The sequence below is a fragment of the Erythranthe guttata genome, chromosome 12 (assembly GCF_056151865.1).
Source record: "Erythranthe guttata isolate IM_541 chromosome 12, IM_541, whole genome shotgun sequence".
Classification (NCBI taxonomy): Eukaryota; Viridiplantae; Streptophyta; class Magnoliopsida; order Lamiales; family Phrymaceae; genus Erythranthe; species Erythranthe guttata.
The window spans coordinates 14,191,485-14,216,092 of NC_142544.1; the positions used below are offsets into that span (position 1 = coordinate 14,191,485).

The 24,608-nt window shown below is 35.5% G+C and overlaps 1 protein-coding gene and 2 pseudogenes across 2 annotated transcripts; 1 reads left to right on the forward strand and 2 right to left on the reverse strand.

Moving 5' to 3' along the window:
- Positions 1-241: 241 nt before the first annotated feature.
- On the reverse strand, positions 242-10,891 carry LOC105952284 (wall-associated receptor kinase-like 8 pseudogene; annotated as a pseudogene). Its single transcript, XR_016034652.1, has 2 exons — positions 10,721-10,891; positions 242-2,731 (listed from the first exon to the last, which is right to left on the reverse strand). The product of XR_016034652.1 is annotated as a wall-associated receptor kinase-like 8 pseudogene (transcript).
- Positions 10,892-14,160: 3,269 nt separating this feature from the next.
- Positions 14,161-14,723, reverse strand: LOC105965710 (wall-associated receptor kinase-like 1 pseudogene; annotated as a pseudogene).
- Positions 14,724-16,757: 2,034 nt separating this feature from the next.
- LOC148766542 (uncharacterized) lies at positions 16,758-19,644 on the forward strand. Its single transcript, XM_088827335.1, has 2 exons — positions 16,758-18,753; positions 18,814-19,644. Exons 1-2 carry the CDS (start codon positions 16,765-16,767, stop codon positions 19,591-19,593), a joined length of 2,769 nt encoding a protein of 922 aa, XP_088683461.1. The 5' UTR covers positions 16,758-16,764; the 3' UTR covers positions 19,594-19,644.
- Positions 19,645-24,608: the final 4,964 nt, after the last annotated feature.

Consider the following 24,608-nt stretch of genomic DNA (forward strand, 5'->3'; position numbering starts at 1 on the left):
CCGATCATATACACCATGTTATTTTAATTATTGATGTGATTAAATAACCATCCATCGAGCAAACATACACATAAATGTGAGTGTGATTATGTGCAGATCACACGTATACATGGATGTGTGTGATTATGTGTAGCATTAAATATATAGTCAGTTAATTAAATATTTATAGATTTCGATTCAAAATAGTATAAACATCAGAATACTACAACCTATATATAAACATTAAAAATACAAAGGAATATGGGAACAACGAAATTCTTGAAAAACAATTTAGAAAATTTGGGGTAATGATCAACCCCAGTACATAATAAAATTATAACAAGACAGTTTGACGATAGCGAAAAATATATAATTAAGTTGCAGTTTACAAACAAGAATCATATAATGCATAAAAGATGAGAGATAACTAATTTATTCTTCAGGGCTCGTCAAGCAATGGACGATCATCATCCGGTAAATATGCAGTTACCGAATCATCCAAATGCATGCTCGTTGAGATTGACGAAAAATCATAAGAATCGGCAACCTGATCACGAATTGAAGGTACGTACTCTGTGATGCCTTCTTCATTTTGCATGTAAACTGTTGAATCTTCTTTCATCATTCGAATTCCTTCCAACTCCACAATAACTTCCTTCATAGTCGGCCTTCTCTTTCCATTCAAATTCAGACATCTCTTAGCAATCTCTGCAATCGCCACAATCTCCTCTCTCTTCCCCTCTTTCAGCACCCTTGCATCAAGTATGTCGAATAAGCGATTCTCCTCCATCGAGTGCAAGAAATGTGTTGCCAAACTCCTCCCCACATCGGCTCTAATCGACGAGATAGCTTTCTCCCCCGTCAAAAGCTCCACCACAACAACACCAAAGCTATAGACATCGCTCTTGTCTGTAAACTGGCTCGATTGGAAGTACTCTGGATCCAAGTAACCGAACGTTCCTAGTACTCGTGTTGTCAAGTGTGTCTGATCGATACCGATCGATCTTGACGTCCCGAAATCAGCAACTTTGACACGATATTTATCGTCCAATAATATATTCGTCGACTTGATATCCCTGTGATAAATAGGTGTAGAAGCAGAAGAGTGCAAGTACGAGAGCGCCCCCGCCACTTCTCTTGCAATGCGCACTCGCATTTCCCATGATAAAGGGAACTCCTCGTTTGGATCGTGGACGTGTTGGAAGAGTGTGCCGTTGGGTATGAACTCGTAGACTAAAAGTGGAACTTCGGTCTCCAAACAACACCCCAATAGTTTGACCACATTCCTATGGTTTATCTGCGATAGAATAACAACTTCGTTGATGAACACTTCGAGATCACCTTCTTCTACAGTCATGGACTTTTTGACAGCCACAATTCTTCCATCAGTCAACATTCCTTTGTAGACAGTACCTTGACCACCACGACCCAATACACGATTTTCATTGTAACGATCAGTTGCTTGTGCCAACTCCTTGGAACAGAACAACTTGGTCTTCTCTAGGCCGTTCTCCGCTAAAGACAACTGTTGTTGCAATAACAAACCTCCGTTTCGCTTGAAAAACATGCGCTTACGATTAGCCTTGATTCTTTTTCGCACGACTGTGGCGGACTTCCATGCCCCTATGAGCAAAATTAGTGATCCGATCGCGCTGCCAACACTGATGAATGCTATTTTGACTCGAGATCCATAATCACCAACGCGGCATGTGTACCCACCTATTATGTTGATACAAGTTCCATTATAACTTATGCAACTATTTAATTGTGTAGAATTAATTCTACACTCATCTATATCATTGCATCCTCCAAGTAGATACGGGTTCCCTTCGTACCCATATCCGCATGAGCAATATTTGACTGAAGATCCATAATCATCAAATAATTCTGAATCATAATCAATACGATTTGATGATGAATAATATATGTATCTACTCGGATATCTGCACAATCCACGATCATAAAGTGTGATATTATGCAGTTCCCACTCAAGCACTAGCGGTGCAGATCCAAAATCTTGATCATACGGATTTAATAGATTATTCTGAAGGCCCTTGTACCTCTTGTATCCATCTTGGAACCATTTTTTTTCGACTGGAAAAGCATAACCACACGTGCTCTGATTAGTACCAACTTGATTAATGCCTTGGTAAGTATAACTAAGCCCCTTGAGTCGAGGTGGAATTGTTGTCTGGCAGCAGTTGACACCATTGCAACTACTGTCACTAGAATTACGGTCACAAATTGCCATGCACCCGCCGACTGTGGCTGTCGCGTTAGCACGCAGCCATACCGAATTCTGACATCCCAAAACAGCCAACGAATTGTGCCGGCTGGAGACGGAAAATGGAGTTTTATCGAGCGATCTTATCAAAGACTGTGTTTCTTGCGTATCGGAGCATTTCATAGGTGCAACAGGGTTCTTTACTGTGACGGTACCGTGTACAGAAAATTTGAGTGCTTCCATGCTTATCGTGTTCAAGAATGGTACTTCTTCTGATCTGTTGGTGGTTGAGTTTTTTGTGCACGTGATTTCGAAGGATGAATTGAAACTGCATGAAGAGCCAATGCCGAAAGGATATGGAATTGTAATGTTTCCACACTCTGATCGACAACCAGGCATCGACATATTCGATATTGCTAGCGCTAGAGTACTTGTGGTGACATATAGTGATGCAATGACTCGCAGCATAAAGGGTATCTTCATTTCTTTCATTGTTAGCCACACTTTAAATTCTCTTGGAAAATATGTCTGCAAAACCAATGAGAAAATGATCAAGATTTAATTGAATATCTATATGTAATTGCGGGGGGCTTTGTTGAGATGAGTAGAATCTCAAGTTTATATATATGCTCCCCTGTCCCATATTATATGTCGTTTTTTATATTTCCGCACATATTAAGAAACTATGCATAAACTATATCAAAATAATATAGTAAATAGTAAAATATCATTGTCATTAATTATTTTTCAGCCAACTAGTTAAGATTGATAAGAGGGGAAATTGAAGGAAAAAAATGCAATTAATATTGTCTTAAAATTCAGAAGTAACAAATAATTTGGGATAAAAAAAATTATATAAAGAGACAAATACTATAGGAGAAGGGAAATACTATTCAAAGCTTGCATTGAAATAACTCATAGAAGCATGTTTTTGTCTATAAGCAAATAGTGCCATGTATTGGATGCTCTAACACGAAGACTTGGTAAACAAATAGTGCCATGTATTGCTTATGGGAAAAAAAAAAAAATAAAGTAAATTTCGAGTTTACACGTATTTTATGTATTTAAGTGTAGGATATTTTTTGTTATTTTTCGGCCTCAGCCGAATTTATTTTCTTGAACGAACCCATACCAACACTATAAAACTCATCCTACACTATAAAATTGTCATGTGACTGTGGTATATATCAAGGTTCCAAAAAGCGGTTGCCGGGTCCGAGGCGGTTAGGGACCGTCATACGATAAATCAATGCAGCAATGATTAATTAGAGATAACACGGAAATAAATCGATTTTTACATTTAGAGTAATATATTTCTAAATATTATTTGTAAATACTCAAATTATATGAAAAAAATATTTAAACATGGGTTTGGTTTAAATAAATTCGGTTGAAATTTGAAAAAAGATAAAAAAAAAAAGATAACTCCTACCCTATTTTCCTTTTAATTAAAAAAACAAACAGATTTTTTTTTTTGAGTTATTGACCCGGTATATCGATTTCACCCGCCTCAAACCGCGTAAACCGCCTCAAACCTCCTCACTATCCAAAAATCGATTTTTCAAACTGCCTCACCAAGCGACCGCCACCGATATGGCGGCCGATATATCAGTCACCATGACCGATATTTGGAATACTGGTATATATATAATAAGGGCAAATGACAAATAGGCCCATGACAAGGGCACTTAATTAAAAGGACGACATCCAACTTTTTTGTTTTTCAAATAAATCAAGCTCATTCAAACTTATTTGCAAATAAGGAAAATCCTTTTATATATACCAAAATTATCCCCAATTCATTGAAACTCAATTCAACTCCAATTTCATGATTTACACCCAATTTAGCCCAATTTGATCAATTAACTAATTTTAATCCTGATTTCAATTTAGCCCAATTTCATCATTGAAACTTTCTTTTTTTGAATTTTTTTTCCGGTAGGTCAACCGCCGGGTCTCCGACGTTGACTTTTTTTTTTTTTTTTTTTTTATTATTTTTGTAATTTTGTTTTTTCTTAAAAAAAATATTTTGAGTAATATTACTATCTTGGCTATTAAATTACTGTCTCCAACAGTTATTTAACTGTAGGAGACAGTAATTTAACTGTTAATTGACTTTTTATTTTTTTCTTCAAAAATATTTTAATTAATATTACTACTGTCTCCAGCAGTTATTTAACTGTCGGAGACAATAATTTAACTGTTAATTGACTTTTTTTTAAAAAAATATTTTAATTAATATTATTGTATTCGTTGCTAAATTACTGTCTCCAGCAGTTATTTAACAGTCAGAGACAGTAATTTAACTGTTAATTGACTTTTTATTCTTAAAAAAATATTTGTAATTAATATTACTGTCTTGGCTGCTAAATTACTGTCTCCAGCAGTTATTTAACTGTCGGAGACAGTAATTTAACTGTTAATTGACTTTTTTCTTTGAATTTTTTTTTCTTAAAAAAATTATTTTTATTAATATTACTGTCTTGGCTGCTAAATTAGTGTCTCCAACAGTAATTTAACTATCTTAGAAAGTAATATTAATAATATTACTGTTCGGGAAAATAATATACATAATATTACTGTCTCAAACAGTAATATTACTGTCTAAGACAGTAATTTAGTAGCCAAGACAGTAATATAATTAAAATATTCTTTCTAAGAAAAAAAAAAAATTCAACGCCGGAAACCGGCGGTCAACAGTGGTTGACCACCCGGAAAAAAATTCAGAAAAAAAAATATTTTTTCAAAAAATTATTATTTATGGGGTTAATGTGATATATTTGTTTAACTCCGGGGTCAATGTGTAATATTAAGGAAGTTAGAGCATAATGGATGGAATTGATAAGAATTATATTATGGGATGTGATAAATGTCGTTCGAGCTTTAATAAACCGTTACGACTTCAAACGTGATTTTGATCATTTTTAATTCCAAATTTTGCAAAACCCGAAAAATAGAATTTGTAGTATTCTGAGTTAGTTTTCTAATCCAACTTGAATCACCAAAATTGGATGTCGGACGGGAAAGATATACATGAATCAATGGATATTGCCCACAATTTTGATGTATTGAGGTATCTAAAACTCAAAATGTGACCCATTCATGCATAACTTTGTCACACGGCATTCAATCTTGCGGACTTAAGTTGGATTAGAAAGCTAACCCAAAGGACTACAGCTTTCGTGTTTCGAATTTTACCAAAATCAAAATAGAAATATGTCAAAATCAGGGTTGAAGTCAATACGACATTAGTAAAATTGAAACGACATTTAACAATTCAGTTTGAAATACTGTTTTTTATGGACCAATGTACATTTAAGTCCCATGTGATGGGCCTATTTGCGATTCGCCCATATAATAAATCGTAGTACTGTCGAATTCTATAAAGGGAACGGCTAAAACAAATACAGTTTCTTTCTCACTTCAATACCACCAACATAAAAAATAGAAAATAAAATAGGTAACGACATTAATACCCTTAATAAAATCAATACCACACATTTTTTGTGTGTAGTATTGATTTTCATTAAGGATAATAATGTCATTATCTATTTATTATTTTTTTTATTTTTTATATTGGTGGTATTGAAGTGAGAAAGAAACAATATTTATTTTAGTTGCTCCCTTCTATAAATGCTACTAAAATCGATATTGCAATAAGGGGTTTTGTGCAGTCCCCAACGAAGCATCTTTATTATTCTAGGTTTAGGGGCTATATCTCTTTCACCAATATGCCTGTCTCTTTAATATTTATTATAAATAAATGAAACATTCATGTATATCCCAATATTACCCTCAACCATTTATACCAAATTCTTAATTGTAACCGCAATTTAATCAATTTTGACCACAAAATTCAATTTTGACTTTTTTTGGAGGATACTTTAATATGCTCCAATTTCATCATTTACTTAATTTATTCTCAAATTGACCCCAAATTTCACAAATTATTCAATTTTGACCCAAAACTTTTTTTTTTCAAAACAAAATAAATTTTGCCGCCAGATTCCGGCGTTGACTTTTCATTTTTTTTTCCGCCGGTTTCTGGCGTTGACTTTTTTTTTCTATATTTTCTTTTTTTTCTTTTTCTTTTTTCTTTTCTTTTCTTCCGGATTTTTTCGCCGGTTTCCGGCGTTGACCGGCGGTCTCCGGCATTGAATTTTTTGTAGTGTTTTTTTAAGGTTTTTTTTTGGTTTTTTTTTTTTTTACGTCCGCCGCTAAACGTTGACCGTAATTGTGCTGTCACTGACAGTAAATTAACGTAATTATATAGTCAATGAAAGTTAATGAACATAATTGAACTGCTGGTGACAATACATTTATGTAAATGTTATGCCGTTGACAATAAATTAATGTAATATTATTTTTTTTTATTTTTTGTTATTTTTTTTTATTTGTTTGATCTGTTGATAAGTCAACGTAATTATATTACTGTCGTTGATAGTAAAATAACTGTAACCACAATAATATTACTATTAACAACATCAATATTATAATTTTTTTGGGTTTTTTGTTTTGTTTGAGTTATTCACGGAGTAACATAATAATATTAATGTCTATTATTGTAATATTACTGTTAACACAATAATATTACTGTGGTTGACGGTAATATAACTGTTGTTATAGAAATATTGTTGTCAACCACATCAATATTATTATTTTGTTTTTTTTTTTTTTGGTTTGACTTATTCACGTAGTAACGTAATAATATTACTGTTTATTATTATAATATTACTGTGGTTGACAGTAATATTACTGTTGTTATAGTAATATTACTGTCACTCACAGTAATATTAATTCTTATGGCTTTTTATTATGTTTACATTTGTTGAACGATCAACATGGTAATATTACTCTATTACACAATAATAATGAGTTTTGTTGTGTTAATATTACTGTGTTAGAGATTAATATAACAATATTACTGTGTTAAACAGTAATTTAGTTAATTTTACTGTGTTTAACAATAATATAGTTAATATTACAGTCAATCACAACAATATTGTTGTTTAAACGAAAAAAAAAGTTACAGAAAGAAAGAAAAGAAAAAAAAAGTCAACGCCGGAGACCGGCGAAAAAATTCGAACGAAAAAAAAAAAACAAAAAAAAATTGGGTCAAAATTGAATAATATGTGAAATTTGGGGTCAAATTAAGTTAATGATGAAATTAGAGCATATTAAAGTATGAGGGGTTATTTTAGTCCTTTACAAAAATCTGGATTATGTGTGGACTTATTGGTAAAAGAGATTTTTGTTTAAATCTATTTATGAATAATTACCCATTGATAGGCTTATTTATAATCACCCCTTGCAATAAAACCTTTCACACACAACCACGGGTATGAAAAGGCAGTATTTTATTTCCATAAAAAAATAGGGCGAATGGCAAAAGTATCTATCACGTGGGACTTAAATGCACATTGGTCCACAAAAAAAAGAGTCTATCAATTAAACCCATCCACATGTCTTTAGTGTAAAATATCCTCCATAATATAATTCTAATCAATTACATCCATTATGCTCTAACTTCCTTAATATTACACATTGACCCCGGATTTTAACAAATATATCACATTAACCCCCAAATTTTTTTTTTCAGAAAATAATTTTTTTTTCTGAATTTTTTTTTTCCGGCCAGATTCCGGCATTGACTTTTTTTTTTTACAACCACCGTTGACCGCCGATCTCCGACGTTGACTTTTTTTTTTCGAATTTTTTTTTCTTACAAAAAAATATTTTAATTAATATTACTGTGTTGGCTACTAAGTTACTGTCTCAAACAGTAATGTTACTGTTTGAGACAGTAATATTATGAATATTATTTTCCCGAACAGTAATATTATTAATATTATTGTATAAGACAGTTAAATTACTGTTGGAGACAGTAATTTAGCAGCCAATGCAGTAATATTAATTAATTTTTTTTAAGAAAAAAAATTCAAAAAAAAGATGTCAATTAACAGTTAATTTTTTGTCTTCGACAGTTAAATAACTGTTGGAGACAGTAATTTAGCAACGAATGCAGTAATATTAATTAATTTTTGTAAGAATAAAAAAGTCAATTAATAGTTAAATTACTATCTCCGACAGTTAAATAACTGCTGGAGACAGTAATTTAGCAACCAATACAACAATATTAATTAAAATATTTAAAAACAAAGTCAATTAACAGTTAAATTACTGTGTCCGACAGTTAAATAACTGCTGGAGACAGTAATTAAGCAGCAAATACAGTAATATTAATTAAAATATTTTTGAGAAAAAAAAACTCAATTAATAGTTAAATTACTGTATCCGACAGTTAAATAACTGTTGGAGACAGTAATTTAGTAGCAAAGACAATAATATTAATTAAAATATTTTTTTTAAGAAAAAACAAAATTATTAAAAAAAAAGTCAACACCGGAGACCCGGCGGTCAACGACAGTTGACCGGCCGGAAAAAAAATTCAGGAAAAAAAAATTTCAAAAAAAAAAAAAAAGTCAACGCCGGAGACCTGCGGTCAACGGCGGCGACCGGCGGTCTCCGGTGGTAGCGGGTCAAAATTGGGGTCAAAATTGTAATTATGGTTAAAATTGGTTAATTGATGGAATATGGCTAAATTGGGGTGTAAATCATAAAATTGGAGTTGAATTGGGTTTCAATGAATTGGGGGTAATTTTGGTATATATAAAGGGATTTTCCTTATTTGCAAATAAGTTTGAATGTGCTGGATTTATTTGAAAAACAATAAAGTTGGATGTCCCTATTTTAATTAAGTGCCCTTGTCGTGGGCCTATTTGCCATTTGCCCAAAAAAATATACTGTATATTACAATTGGCCCGGCCCATAATGAAATAGTATTATACTCCATCTTTCTTATTTTAATTATTGTTTTAGGCTAATTCACACATGTTAAAAAAACTAATAAATGTGCATGAATTCTAGAAAAATCATAATAAAATAACTAAAAATTCACTTTCATAAATATTTTATCATTAATTCTCTTAAGAGTAGTAAGGGCATAATTGAGAAAGCACAATAAATACTTCATTGGAATCCTAAAGTGACAAATATTTTGAAATAAAAAAAATGGGTTAATATCATATATAATATGTTAGATGTCTCAAGTTGGAAACATAATTAGATGTGAAATATAATCCTAATATTTTTTTATGAATTAAATCCTTTTAATTAGAAAAATAAATATGAGTCACATTCTCAATTTTTCTTTTATCCATAATTTGCCCTTAACCTAAATCCACAAATTCTAAAATCACGTTTTTCTCAAATTTATTTTCCCCCTCCCCTCTCTCTCTCTCTCTCTCTCTCTCTCTCTCTCTCTCTCTCTCTCTCTCTCTCTCTCTCTCTCTCTCTCTCTCTCTCTCTCTCTCTCTCTATATATATATATATATATATATATATATATATATATATATATATATATATATATATATATATATATATATATATCTTCATCTCTCGCTCTCTCTCTATCTCTTTCGTTCTCCACCACTCCAATCCATTATCGAGGGGGGCGGTGGTTATGGCGGTGGCGGCAATAAGAGGATGGTTATAGAGGCAAGGAGGCGGTGGCTATAGTGGTGTAAGGTCAGATCTATGGTAGAAGCCAGAAGGCGCGGCAACGGTCTGGGCATGGAGAACGTTGGCCGACAGTGGGTGTGGGGGAGGGAGAGGGGGAGTAGTGGTGGTGGTGATTGTGGTGAAGAGAATCAAGAGTTTGGTGGAGAAAATTTAAGATTTTTCGATTTTAATGTCTACCAAATGTATGTGAGTGTTTATGGATGTCTGGCGGTTAGAGTTCAAAGGAGGAGTTAGGGTTTCAAGATGTCTGTGGGTGACTACGGATTACTACGGTTCCTACGTGTTTTTGTAGATGTCTACGACTGAAAAAAAATTAAATTTTTTTTTATAATTTTCAATTTATGTAGAAAACAAGGGAAAAAATAGATTTTTATATAATGAAAGAATACGAAAAATGAAAAAAAAAAAGAACAAAAGGAAAAACGTGTTCCACGTAAGAAAAAATGTTTGATGCAAACTTAAAAATACTAAATGATACCATAGTTCATCATAATATATTTACAATCTGCTGTAATTTTGAATTTGTGAGTGAAAAGGCATTTTTGGAATGAATTTAATAAAGGATGTGAAACAAATTTTAATTAAACCTGTCATTTAGTTCTAATAAGGTTTGTCATCAATGACTTATATCTTAAGATCCCTAAAAAAATTATCTAAAAAGACAAATAAAATGAAAACGAGGGAGTAACAATTACTCGACATTTCTCGAGGAAATTCAAGTGAAATAAAAAGAATTCCATTAAAATTAACTGAACATTAATTAACCTAATTTAGGCGGCTACCCTAAATAGAATTATTAGTTGTTAAGCTTATGTGCTGGATATATTATAAGCTGCGGTGATTCTATTACTTGAGTTTATGTTAAAGTAGCCAAAAGCAAGAAAAAAGGTAATACAAGTTGCAGCTTGTTGGGGGAAAAGAAGATTCACTTACCTTTTGTGGCAACTTTTCGAGTCAGAATGGTCTGTGCTCAATTAGCTTCTCAAATTAGAATCTTGAAATTGTTTTGAGATAATATGCAATATTTGAAGGGTTTTTGTTATTGAAATGAATACATGAATCTCGAAACTACATACTTGTCTAATATACTATAGTTAATGTTCTTGAATTCGAACACAGCTTTCCAGGTAAGCTTCTGCCTTACTTCCATCTTGACTAAGGCGTCTTACTTTTCAACAAATAAATAATATTTGGAAAATAAAGCACCGAGAAAAGTCCTTTGTTTGAACTTTGAAATCATTTGAAAGGGTGACTGAGACATGCCAGCATTGAAACTCTTATGATTTATTCGTCGATTTGTTTTGAGTTTTCAACTTTGGGGTTTTTGTGCATACGTCCCTAACCAAATATCTCTATTATTCTAGTTTTATGGGCTATATTTATTTCATCAATAAGCTCATCCCTTTAATATTTGTTATAAATAAATGCAACATTCATGTATATGCCAATATTACCCTCAGCCCTTTATACCCAATTCTTAATTGTAACCCCAATTTAATCAATTTTGACCACAAAAGTTCAATTTTGACTTTTTTTTTTTCAAAAAACAATTTTTGCCGCCGGATTTTGGCGATCAACGCCGGTCTCCGGCGTTGACTTTTCATTTTTTGTTGTTGGTCTGTCTTTTTCCGCCGCCGGATTCCGGCTTTGACTTTTTTTTTTTTTTTTTTTTACGTCCGCCGCTGAACGTTGACCGTAATTGTATTGTCACTGGCTACTAACGTAATTATACTGTCAATGGCAGTTAATTAACGTAATTGTACTGCCATTGACAATACATTTATGTAATTATTCTGCCGTTGATAGTAAATTAACGTAATATTATTATTTTTTATTTTTTGTTATTTTTTTTTATTTTGTTTGATTTGTTGACAAGTCAACGTAATTATATTACCGTCGTTGACAATAAATAACTGTAAACACAATAATATTACTGTCAACAACATCAATATTATTATTTTTTTGGATTTTTTGTTTTGTTTGAGTTATTCACGGAGTAACGTAATAATATTACTGTCTATCATTGTAATATTACTGTAAACACAATAATATTACTGTGGTTGACCGTAATATTACTATTGTTATAGTAATATTGCTATCTACCACATCAATATTATTATTTTGTTTGGATTTTTTGTTTGTTTGAGTTATTCACGGAGTAACGTAATAATGTTCTTGTCTGTTATTGTAATATTACTGCGGTTGACGGTAATATTACTGTTGTTATAGTAATATTACTGTCACTCACAGTAATATTAATTCTTTTGGTTTTTTATTATGTTTACATTTGTTGAACGGTCAATATAGTAATATCACTATTACACAATAATAATGAGTTTTGTTGTGTTAATATTATTGTGCTAGAGATTAATATAGCAATATTACTGTGTTAAACTGTAGTATAGTTAACTTTTATGTGTTTAACAGTAATATAGTTAATATTACTGTCAACCACAACAATATTGCTGTTTAAACGAAAAAAAAAAGATGTTACAGAAAAGAAAGAAGAAAAAAAATCGAAAAAGTCAACACCGGAGACCGGCGTTGACCGCCGATCAACGCCGGAAACCGGTGGCGGAAAAAAAAAGTCAACGCTGGAGACCGGCGGTGACGGACGAAATTGTCCATAAAAAATGTGTTTTGGGTCAAAATTGAATAATTTGTGAAATTTGGGGTCAAAGTGAGATTATATTAAATTAATGGATGAAATTAGAACATATTAAAGTATGAGGGCTATTTTAGTCTTTTTAAAAAATCTGAACTATGTGTGGACTTATTTATAAATGAGTTTATTGTCAAGATCTCTTTATGAGTATGTACCCATTGAATGGCTTATTTGTAAGACCCTTTCAACTTTTCTGACATCAGTGTATCAATTTTCTTTTTCAATTTAATTTATTGGGATTTATATTTACGTTTTTTTACGATTCAAAACTTGTCTCTTTTTTTTTTACGTGCAAACCATAATTTTAGCATCTTATTCGATACAAAATCAAAAACATAGAATTTTTTTATCAATCAATAAGAAAAAAACTGAATTGGAATTTAAAGTCTTGATAAAAGGCTTCACTTCAACAGCATAATCTCATTTTTTTATAGGGAAACTATGTCTCTTTTATGCCAATCCAATACATTGTTGTAGTTTTAAGGATATTCTGCAAATAAATGTAAGAGTGTGAACTGATTTCACAAAGCTTGAATTTTTTTGATTATTAAGATAGTGAGTGAGGATTAATAGATTGGTTGATAATATCAATTACTTCGATCAATCAAACTGGATTTCACAAAACTTGATTTATTTTTAAGCTTAAAATATTTCCTTAGCTTATACGATTTATTGAGGTCGGATTTCTCAAAGTTGGATATTTTTATAAGGGAGCTCGTCACTAGTAGCATATTTAGCTTTTGGAGTTGGTTATATTTATCCATTGAAGGCGAAGCTAAAATTTTCTCCAAAATGATGGCTATTAATCGATAGTATGTCTCGAAGTAACTCGTGTTTTGGGAGTTGGGCCATCTCTATATGGTTCATGAAATGGATTTCTCAAAAAAGATCGTATTTATCGAATTGGACTTGTCAAATGAGTCTGCTATTAATTCGATTTATCTTTTCGAACACTGATTTATTCTTGCAAGCTTAATTTTCTTATATCCATGATTTCTTGAACTTCAAATTTAACTATCTGGATTTCTTGGAAGATTTACTATTTTGTGAAAAACACTCCGGTTTAGAAACTTGAATTGATGGGCTTTGTCCGTTGGACTAAAGACAACCTATCGTGGGTTGTTCAGGACGTCGACATTCTAAATATGCATCGATATCTCTAGGGTGAGAATCCTGGGGAAGTTTTAGCACCAATTATTGTTTTCGAATTTCCAAAATTTTATTTGATTTTGTTGAGTGCTCTATAATATTTGTCCATTTTGAACTTCTATTTGGCAGTTAGCAAACCGCGAAATTGCTTCGGGTCTCAAATTGGGGATCATGAGCCTATTTGAGCACCAAAACCAGCAAATCAAATTTATGATAAATCTTGGAAACTTGATCAATTTCCATTAAAGTCTTTTAGATTTGAAATATACAAATACAACTTTATTTCTCCACCAAAAGGTAAACTGTACAATATGAGAAATTCACACGCACACAAAAAAAATTGTTCTCATGTTATCTCTTTGATTCGTTTATGATTTAATCTTCGGATCGACAACGCCGGTGTTTTGCAGGAGAACAAGGCTATTTGAAAGTGGTGATAACATAAACGCGACGTAACATGTCAATTGACGTGGAATCGAATCATTATACATGCATTGAAAGGAGGTACGTCCAATATTATTAATTGTATTTCTTGATTGGGACGATCTGACCTCATCACTCATGAAGTCAAAGTTTGCAGGAAAACTGAACCTTGTTTGAGCATTTGAATTCCTTCCAACTCTAACGCAACTTCCTTCATAGTCGGCCTTTTCTTGCCATTCATATGCAGACATATTCTACCAAGTTCAGCAACAGCTACAATTTCCTCTCTCGTTCCCTCCATGAGAACCCTTGCATCAAGAATGTCAGATAAACGATTATCCTCCATACAGTTCAAGAAACGTGTAGCTAAACTCATTCCCATTGATCTAGGTGATGAGATGGGTTTCTCCCCTGTTAAAAGCTCAATCAAAACGATACCAAAACTGTAGACATCACTCTTCTCTGTAAAATGACCTGATCGGAAGTACTCTGGATCCAAATACCTATGCTTCTTGTGGTCAAGTGTGTCTCATCTATACCAATTGTTCTTGATATCCCAAAATCAGCAACTTTGCCCCGATATTTATCATCCAGTAGTATATTTTTTGACTTGATATCTCGATGGTAAATAGGTGCAGTTGAAGCAGAGTGCAAGTAAGAAAGTGCTCCTGCTACATCTCTAGCTACTCGGACACGCATTTTCCAAGATAACAGGAACTTCTCGTTTGAATTGTGGATATGTTGGAAAAGTGTACTGTAACAACAAATTCTGATCTGCGATATAAACAAACAAGAAAAATTGAACAAAGATGATTTTATTGAATTAAAATAAATAAATTGCGGGCTACAATCTCTATTTTAATCCTCTGATTCTTCTCTCTAGAAAAATATATAGTTGACTTGAATTTTCGGAGTCGGGTCATTGACTTGATCTTCTCCGGATTTGATTTTGGATTTGAATAACGTTTTCCAAGGGTCTTGCGACTTGAATCTCGGATCGAACGTTGAACTTTGACTAAATTTGACTTGAAGATCTTGAAATTCTTGATGGATTTGGCCCCTCAATCTTCCAATGATCTTGACTTGAATTGATTAACGTTAATCCGAAGGTTTGGCACCGTTATCTCGGATCGAACGCTGGATTTGATGAAGAATGCCTTGAATTTGCTCAAGAACACCTCGAATTTGACGAAGAACACTTTGAATGTAGAGAGACAATCTTACCTCCTACGAATTCTTCTTCCTTGCTTCTTGAATTGTAGAGAGAACTTTTGCTCCTACGGTTTCTGCTCCTTCAGTTGTGTTTGAATTGTGAAGGGAGGATCCCTATTTATAGTGGTAGAATAAGAGTCCTTGATGGGCCTTACTGATGATGTGGCGCGATTTGATTGGTCCGATTTAAATTAATATTTATCTCTTGTAACTTGGAAGAGAAGAAACAATTTTATTGGTCAATAATTAATTGATATTTATCCCTTATAATTTGGAAGAGAATAAATAATTCTACTGGTAAATATATATTTAAAATCAATTATCTATTTAATTTAGGAATTAATTTAATTAAATTCCTAGATTTAAAATAGAAAATATGTAATTGATATTTAAATATAGATACCAATATACGCCATATAATCTTGATTTGATTTGAATTTAAATATTTAATTACGGAATTGCCATGGGCCATAGAATTTAAATAGAATTCTTTGTTTCGTAATTGCACAATGGTCCCTTTCTTTTGGATAAAATTTATTTATCTACAAATGCCCCCACGAGACTTGTTCACGGACGATGCGTCTTGAAGTGAATAAGTCACGAATATATCGAGTCGATTCATAAATGCATTTTGGCCTTTCATGATTTAATAACCCCTCACGTGTCTATTCTTGGGCCTGTACTCTTGAGAATATATGTAATTAACAGTCCTTTGATCAATTCGGCCTATCAATCGGTTGAAGTCCAGTAGGATGCGAACTTGAGTTGTAAACCAGGCGTACACAAGTTTCTTCCAAACAAATATTTTGATAAATTAGAATAGGGCCCACTTAAGTAATTAAGTATAATTTTAATGGGCTTCGGCATCATTGACGAGAAAAGAGTAAACACAATTCTACTTCAGCTAAAATTTCATATAGCAAATTTATATTCAAATCCACCGAGAGTCGTTCTCCTACTCAATTTGTAACTCCTTTTTGATTGGTTGCTTCTAATCCTAGTATTAATTGGTTTTCACCCACCCATGCTTATAAAAGGATCCCCTGGGCAATCTTTCATTCATCAATATTTGGTCTCAAGTCTTCTGTAGAAGAATTTTCGGCAATATCGAATTCAGTTCTTCCCTTTTTTTTTTTTTTTTTTTTTTTTTTTTTTTTTTTTTTTTGTTGACGGTCGTTCTGCTGAATTTCGGGTAAGCTTGTTTTATCAAACTTCTGCATAATCTGTTTTCTTGAACGTGTCCACCAAGTGTTTGATGGTTTGACAATGAGAACAGCTCTTATTTATTTATTTATTTATTTTTTTTTTGCTCGATTCCAGATTAGTTCCACCCATCGAAACTAAACCCTCCTTTTCTCATTCATTCAGGTTTCGCAACTCGAAAGATTCGGTACGAAAATTGGTAGAATATTCGATTTTAGCACGGTTCCTTGCCCCCACGCTCTTTTTCTTTCTCCTTCTCTTTTTTTTTTTTTTTTTTTTTCAAACTAATCGTTCTTTGTTTCGAATTGTTTTGACATGTTTTGCGATGGTTTGTTTCAAGCAAGCTTTCTCCTCTTCCGGCGACGAGCAATTGGTAATTCTTGACGATCGTTACCAACCGAATGACAAAGGAACCGTCTTGACGCTTTATGCCCCCCTTATCGGTTCTTACGCAAAGCCATGGCCACGTCTCACGACTCCGAATCTCATGTCCGTTTGGTCCCACGAGCATCCTCATAATAAGTACGAGTACGTGTATAGCTTGCGAGCATCAAATCATAAACCTGACAGATCCTTGCTTCCGGAAGAGTCAAGCGGTCCGAGCCTTCTGCCGACTTTGGGTGGCAACATCGTGAAGGGAAAAGTCAAGTGGGGAGATACTCTCGAGCTTTCCGGGGGCTTTCGATTCTTCAAAGGGTACTGGGAGTGGACCGAAGACGTTCTCAGCCGTTGCCAACACAAGCTAAAGTCCGCAAAGATCTATGATCCTGTATATGCTTCCCTCTTCACGTACGATTACAATTCCGAAGTTATGAAGGCGTTCTTCGAGGCATGGTGTCCGACTACAAATACCCTCTTGACGTCTCCCGGAGAAATGTCTATCTCTTTATGGGATTTGCACATCCTCTCCGGGTTATCGTTAACCGGGCTGCTTTACGATGAAGTTGTCCCTGCCTCTCAAGAACTCGTCGGCTCCAATGCAAAGGGTGTTCGATATTCTCACCGTTCCTGCCGACATCTATTCCATGCCTACCACTTACTTCGGAAGCGCTCTAAAGATCCGTCCTCCAATGTCTCTGTCGAAAGCTGGATTCAGTTTTGGTCGAAGAAGCAGAAGAAGTACACTCAACCTCATCCGCGCAAAGAAAAGAAAGGTGTTCGCCCCAAGTCAACTCACAATCCTTCCGGCAATATTGAAGCACATGCAAAATGGATCAACATTGAAGAAGCTGTGTTTTCGAGCATTAGCGTTGATGTCGAACTGAGGTTCGAGACGTACTTGGCGGCCCATTTGGCTTGTTGGCTTTGCACCTTCGTCCTCCCTACTGATGATGTGGGCATGATACGTCCTTCAACATTCAAGATGGCTAGCATAATGGCGAGTGGCGAAGAAGTCTCTCTTGCAGTTCCTGTCTTGGCAAGCATCTTCAATGGCATAAATAGGATTTCGAGATCCTTGAGACCCCATCAAGAGAATTCTCCGTTTCCTATTCACTTCGTCTATAGTTGGTTGGCGCTTTATTTCAAGACCCATTGTCAAGTTCTGCAAGGCGTAGCCGTCGATGGCCCAAAGATGGTATCTTATTCCGGAGAAGGAAGCGTTAGATACTACACTCCCGCGGATGCACGCAAACGGATTCACAAAGGAGATCTTATGTCTTGGACTTGCACCGCGATCCCTAGGAGCGAGTCTTCTTTATATGTTGATGATGGAACAACTAAAGGGTTCGAGAGAAATTATTTCATCGCCATTCGCTCGAGCTATCTCTCCTTGCGGCGTGGTAATCGTTTCGTTATTGAGCCATATAGTCCTCATCGGTTCAGCCGTCAATTTGGGTTTTACCAGGATGTTCCGGGAGTACTTGATGAAGACGTTCGCGAGGCTTCTTTAATAGATGGACTCCGTTATTGGCGTCTATGTGTTTTGCTCGAGTCCATGTCTAAAGTGATATTTTCCGTCGTTCCTCAAAATCCAAGAAAGTTTCACACGGACGACTATAAGAGATGGTGGACTAAAGCTTACGGAACTTATCTTGAAAATAAAGCAGCGAGTCTGATGAACTTGGAGTTAAATAAGATTCCTCTTGAAGACAAAGAAGATGAGGCGAGAGATAGTCTCGGCAATCTTTCTCGCGAAAATGTTCTCCAAACCAAAAATCCTCCTAGAGATATAAAGAAGAAGAACGTTTTGCCTCCCTCGGATGAGAGTGACAATAGACATATAGAGCGTCATTGGAAAAGGCCGAAGAGGGACCCGCAATCTTCAAAACCACAAGATCTTCATATTGATAACAACGTGGACAGTCATTCTCGAACACTTTTGCTGAGAAGGTTGCACTTAACACTTTTCCCTTTTTCTTTTTTTTTTTTTTAGTTGGAAAAGGAGATAATTGACGTTGACGATCGCGAGGAATCTCAAGCTAGTCATCACTCCACTGCCAATGATTGCTCAACGGGTGCAGCTTCGCCGCCGACTACTTTGACGCCTGCCAGAACATCCAAGATGAAAGAGACCGCGAAAGGGTCGTACAATGGTGCTTGTTCAGTTTTTGTGGGTGAAAATTTCCTGAAAAATCACAAGTGGGTTTTTCTTCGCCAATTATGGCAAGATCTCCGTGTGAGGATAGTACGGACTTCAATTGATTCCATTTCGTCTATTCAAGAAGATGTCCAATTAGTTCTTGGAACCATGAGAGATCTTGGTGATTTCGACATATCTTGCATAGAGGAATTATTGAAGTCATTATTTTCCCAGGCGACTGCTTATGATAAGGTGAGGTCGTCGAATTCTGAGAAGGCATCTAAAGAGATTCTAGCACGACAATTAGATGAGGCTAAAGATCGTTTGCATACTGCTCAATCTAGAGAACACAAAGAGACTCTTCAAGTTCAAGTCACCAATAATGATTTGGAGAGTGTCAAGAAAGAGCGCGCTGCTTTGAAGGTGAGGGTGGGACAGTTGAGATCATCATTAAAGCGGCAACGAGAACTCCTTGATACTGTTAAAACAGAAATTCGTGAGATTAACGAAGAGATTGCTGCCATTGAAAATACATCCCCTTTAAGTGGTGATTTGGTAGAAGAATTGCGCGCTTCTGCCGAGCTTTTAGAAGATGCCAAAGAAAAGTTGAACGATTTAGACCCTTTCGCTTGAGCTAGATTTAGATTTTTTTTTTTTTTTTTTTTGTTTATTTCACTTTGATGATTCATGAAATAAAGAAAAATTCTCCTTTTCGATCGTGCTCCCCTAGTATTTTGTACTTATAATTTCAACGATATTTTTTTTTTTTTTTTTTTTTTTTTTTAAGGAAAGAAATGAACTTAGAGAATATCTAAGCTGCCTACGTACCCCGAGTGGGATCAAGTCATAACGTAGTTCAAAGAAAAAAAGATAGAATTTTTTTTTTAGGAAAGGACTGAACTTAGAGAATATCTAAGCTGCCTACGTACCCCGAGTGGGATCAAGTCATAACGTAGTTCAAAGAAAAAAAAGATAGAATTTTTTTTTTTTTAGGAAAGGACTGAACTTAGAGAATATCTAAGCTGCCTACGTACCCCGAGTGGGATCAAGTCATAACGTAGTTCAAAGAAAAAAAGATAGATTTTTTTTTTTTTTAGGAAAGGACTGAACTTAGAGAATATCTAAGCTGCCTACGTACCCCGAGTGGGATCAAGTCATAACATAGTTCAAAGAAAAAAAGATAGATTTTTTTTTTTTTTAGGAAAGGACTGAACTTAGAGAATATCTAAGCTGCCTACGTACCCCGAGTGGGATCAAGTCATAACGTAGTTCAAAGGAAAAAGATAGATTTTTTTTTTTTAGGAAAGGACTGAACTTAGAGAATATCTAAGCTGCCTACGTACCCCGAATGGGATCAAGTCATATAACGTAGTTCAAAGGAAAAAAAGATAGAAATTTTTTTTTTTTTTTTTTTTAGGAAAGGACTGAATTTAGAGAATATCTAAGCTGCATACGTACCCCGAATGGGATCAAGTCATAACGTAGTTCAAAGGAAAAAAAGATAGATTTTTTTTTTTTTTTTTTTTTTTTTTTTTTTTTTTTGGAAAGGACTGAACTTAGAGAATAACTAAGCTGCCTACGTACCCCGAGTGGGATCAAGTCATAACGTAGTTCAAAGGAAAAAAAGATAGAATTTTTTTTTTTTTTTTTTTTTAGGCTGTGCACAGTTTCAACTCATGCGGGCCAGGAGCCTTCTCCTCCGCTTCATGCATAGTACCGCTTCAAGAACTTTCCATTTATCGGACCAATTCTTAAACCATCTTCGGCAACCAACTTGTACGCTCCATTTGTGTATGCTTCTTTGACGACATAAGGACCATCCCACTTTGAAGTAAATTTATTCCCCGTTTTGTGAGTGACGATGATGGGCCTCCTTACGGCAAGTACCAAATCTCCAACTTGAAACGATCTTGGCCGCACCTTCTTATTAAACGCCCTAGAAAGACGAGCTTGGTAGCATTCAATACTTTGTTGTGCCTCTAATCTTTTCTCGTCAAGAGCTTCCAATTCTGCAAGACGCAAACGGGCATTTTCTTCTTGAGTGAGTTCTTCTTGTATAGCTATCCTCAATGATGGAATTTGTTTTTCAAGAGGCAAGACTGCTTCCACACCGTACACCAAAGCATATGGAGTGGCTTGAGTAGGTGTTCTATACGTTGTTCTATAAGCCCATAAAGCTTCTCCCATCTTCTCGTGCCAATCACGTTTTGACTTGGCGATCACTTTCTTCAGCAAATTACATAAAGTCTTGTTGAAGGCCTCGGCGAGTCCATTGGCGGCTGCGTTGTACATTGAAGACTTTCTTTGCTTGAAGCCAAACTTTTCGCAAAGTTTATCTATCACACCGTTGCAGAATGGCTTTCCGTAGTCTGTGATCATATATCGAGGAACTCCGTAACGGTAGATGATATTGATGCGGATGAAATCGGCAACGTTCTCCTTCTTTACTTCTCGAAGAGGCACTGCTTCAGCCCATTTGGAAAAGTAGTCTGTTGCTGCCAAGATATAGAGATGTCCAGCGGAAGACTTTGTCATAGGTCCAACCACATCCAAACCCCAAGCATCAAAGGGCCATGAGGCAACAGTAGGGTGTAATGGCTCCGGCGGTTGATGAATAAAGTTTGCATGAAATTGACAAGGTTGACATTTTTGGGCATACTCCATGCAATCCTTTACCATAGATGGCCAATAATAACCCATTCTTTTTATTCGGAAATGTAATTTGGGTCCTGACTGATGGGCGCCGCAAATTCCGGAATGAGCTTCTTCTATGGCTTGAACGGCTTCGTCATCACTTAAACATCTCAAGAAGACTCCATCAAATGAACGTCTGTAAAGTGTATCTTTGTAGTAGATAAAACGAGCCGCACGACGTCGAATATCAACTCTTTGGCGTGGATCATTAGGCAACTTTTCGTACTTCAAGTAATCCACAAATGATTGACGCCAATCTTCTTTCTCGATTTCAAACACGTAAACCACTCGAGTTTCGTCTTCTTCAATTTCTTCATGTTCAAAGATTGGTGGTACGACCCATCTTTTGAAAATTGATATATGAGCTCCGTCTTCGGGCATGGCTAAAGTAGAAGCAAGTTTTGCCAATGCATCCGCTTGTTTGTTATCCTTTCTGGGCACATGTTCTATCGTCACATCACCAAGGTATCCGATAAGTCTTTTGGCATAATCCACATAAGGGAGCAAATCGAGCTTCTTTACTTCGTATGATCCGAGTATCTGATTGATCACCAACTTGGAGTCTCCATATACCTCCAAATTTAGTTGCTTTATATCAACTGCCATTTCTAGCCCAAGAATAAGAGCTTGATACTCAGCAACATTGTTAGAGCAATTTTGTGTTAAGGTAAAAGAGTGAGGCAACACTTCATCGTTGGATGTGACGAATACTACTCCGGCGCCTGCTCCTTCTCTGTGAGAAGCTCCATCAAAATACATCTTCCAAGGAGGACTAGCTTCAATCACGAGACCATCTTCATCGGGTAGATCATCGGATAACTCCCACTCTGCAGGGATAGGGTGATCTGCCAAGAAATCGGCTAGAACTTGTCCTTTCACAGCCTTTTTTGGAATATATATTATGTCAAACTGCTGCAATTGCAGGTACCACCTTGCAAGTCTGTCGGATAGGACGGGTTTTGACATGACGTACTTTAGAGGATTCATCCTTGAGATTAGGCGGACAACATGAGCTTGAAAATAATGCTTCAACTTTTGAATTGAAAAAATGAGCGCTAAGCATGTCTTTTCGATTGGCGAATAGTTCAACTCATTTGGTGTCATTGTTCTACTCAAGTAGTATAAGGCGCTCTCTTTTCCATCATCATTCTCCTGTGCTAGTAAAGCTCCGACAGATCGTTCTTGAGCAGCAATATAGAGTATTAACGATCGTCCGGGCACTGGTGCAATCAACACAGGAGGCTTTGTTAAATACGATTTTATGCTTTCGAAGGCACTAGTGCAAGCTTCATCCCATTCAAAGGGAACATCTTTCTTCATAAGTCGGCTGAATGGTTGACATCGACCGGCTAAGTTTGAAATGAACCTTCTTAGGTATGCCAACTTTCCTTGCAAACTTTTGAGTTCATGAATGTTCCTAGGCTCGCGAATCTTTAAAATTGCATCAATCTTGCCTTGTTCGATTTCTATGCCTCGGTGACGAACTACGAATCCAAGAAACTTCCCCGAAGTAACACCAAATGCACATTTCAATGGATTCATCTTCAATTGGTACCTTCTCAAGCGCTCGAAGACTTTTCTCAAATTTTGGAGATGATCTTCCCTTCTCTTGGATTTAACCACCAAGTCATCCACATAACATTCAACATCTTTATGGAGCATGTCATCAAATATCTTCTGCATGGCTCTTTGGTATGTAGCACCGGCATTTTTCAAGCCAAATGGCATCACTTTATAGCAATAGATGCCCTTAGGAGTGCGAAAGGTTGTTAATTCTTCATCTCTCGGTGCCATTCGTATTTGATTGTATCCGGACGATCCATCCATAAATGATAATGCTTCGTGGCCCGTAGTAGCATCAATCATTAGTTCGGCTATTGGCATTGGAAAGTCGTCCTTAGGGCATGCTTCGTTCAAATCTCTAAAGTCAACACACACACGAATCTGTCCATTCTTCTTTCTAACAGGGACGATACTTGAAACCCATGTTGGGTATTTGACTTCTCGAATGAAACCAACCTCAATAAGTTTGTTCACTTCGGCCTCAATTGCAGGTACTAATTCAAGTCTAAATCTACGTTGGCCTTGCTTCACAGGGCGAGCTCCTTTCTTCACGGAGAGATGATGTATTGCCACTTTTGGGTCCAATCCGGGCATTTCTTTATAAGACCATGCGAACACATCCTTGAAATCGTGCAACAATTCAACATAAGTCTCCTCTTCATTCATAGTCAATAAGGCGCTAATGTAGATTGGTCGAGGATTCTCTGTGTCTCCTAAATTTATTTCCTTTAACTCATCGATCGTGGCTTTGACTCCTTCTTCAAGCTCGGGTGGAGCAGTTTCAGCGTCTTCTTCCTCAATCACGTCTATCTCACTTAAAGTGATATGATACGATGATGCCACACTTTCTCTGTCATCTTCCTCGTCGTCTTGGATTTTTGTAAAGACGACGGTTCGTATTTTAGCCTTCAACTCTTCACCACATGATATGGTCAAATAAGTACGCCGTTTCATGCGAGATGGAATCGAACTTCGAATCCTTTGTGTTTTGGTGATTTTAGTATTAGAGACACCCAACTCTTGCTTGTTGCTTCTGTTATGCCCCCACTTTCTAAGTGGTCCAAGCCTATGAAAGACGGATGGCGTAAGTCTATCCAACCCTCGTTTGTCGCCTTTCTTATGCCCCCACTCTCTAAGTGGTCCAAGTCTATCAAAGACGGATGGCGCAAGTCTATCGAAGACAGATGGTGTAAGCCTATCAAAGACGGATGTCCTTCTCACTTTTGTCCCACTTTCAAGAAAATCGTCTGTTGATGAGAATTTGTCTTCGATTATGTAATTACTGGTAGCTCTATTGATAGCAATACGAATTGGCTTTTGAGGAACAAATCCAAGACCAACTCGAGGACTTTGAATAGCATGTCCTTTTTCTTTCAACATTATTTGAGTAG

Excerpts from the sequence above, each read along its gene's own strand:
- LOC148766542 (XM_088827335.1), top strand. The coding sequence starts at position 16,765 with ATGGTTTGTTTCAAGCAAGCTTTCTCCTCTTCCGGCGACGAGCAATTG. Across the intron at positions 18,754-18,813 it reads ACGTGGACAGTCATTCTCGA|TTGGAAAAGGAGATAATTGA; the intron begins ACACTTTTGCTG and ends TTTTTTTTTTAG.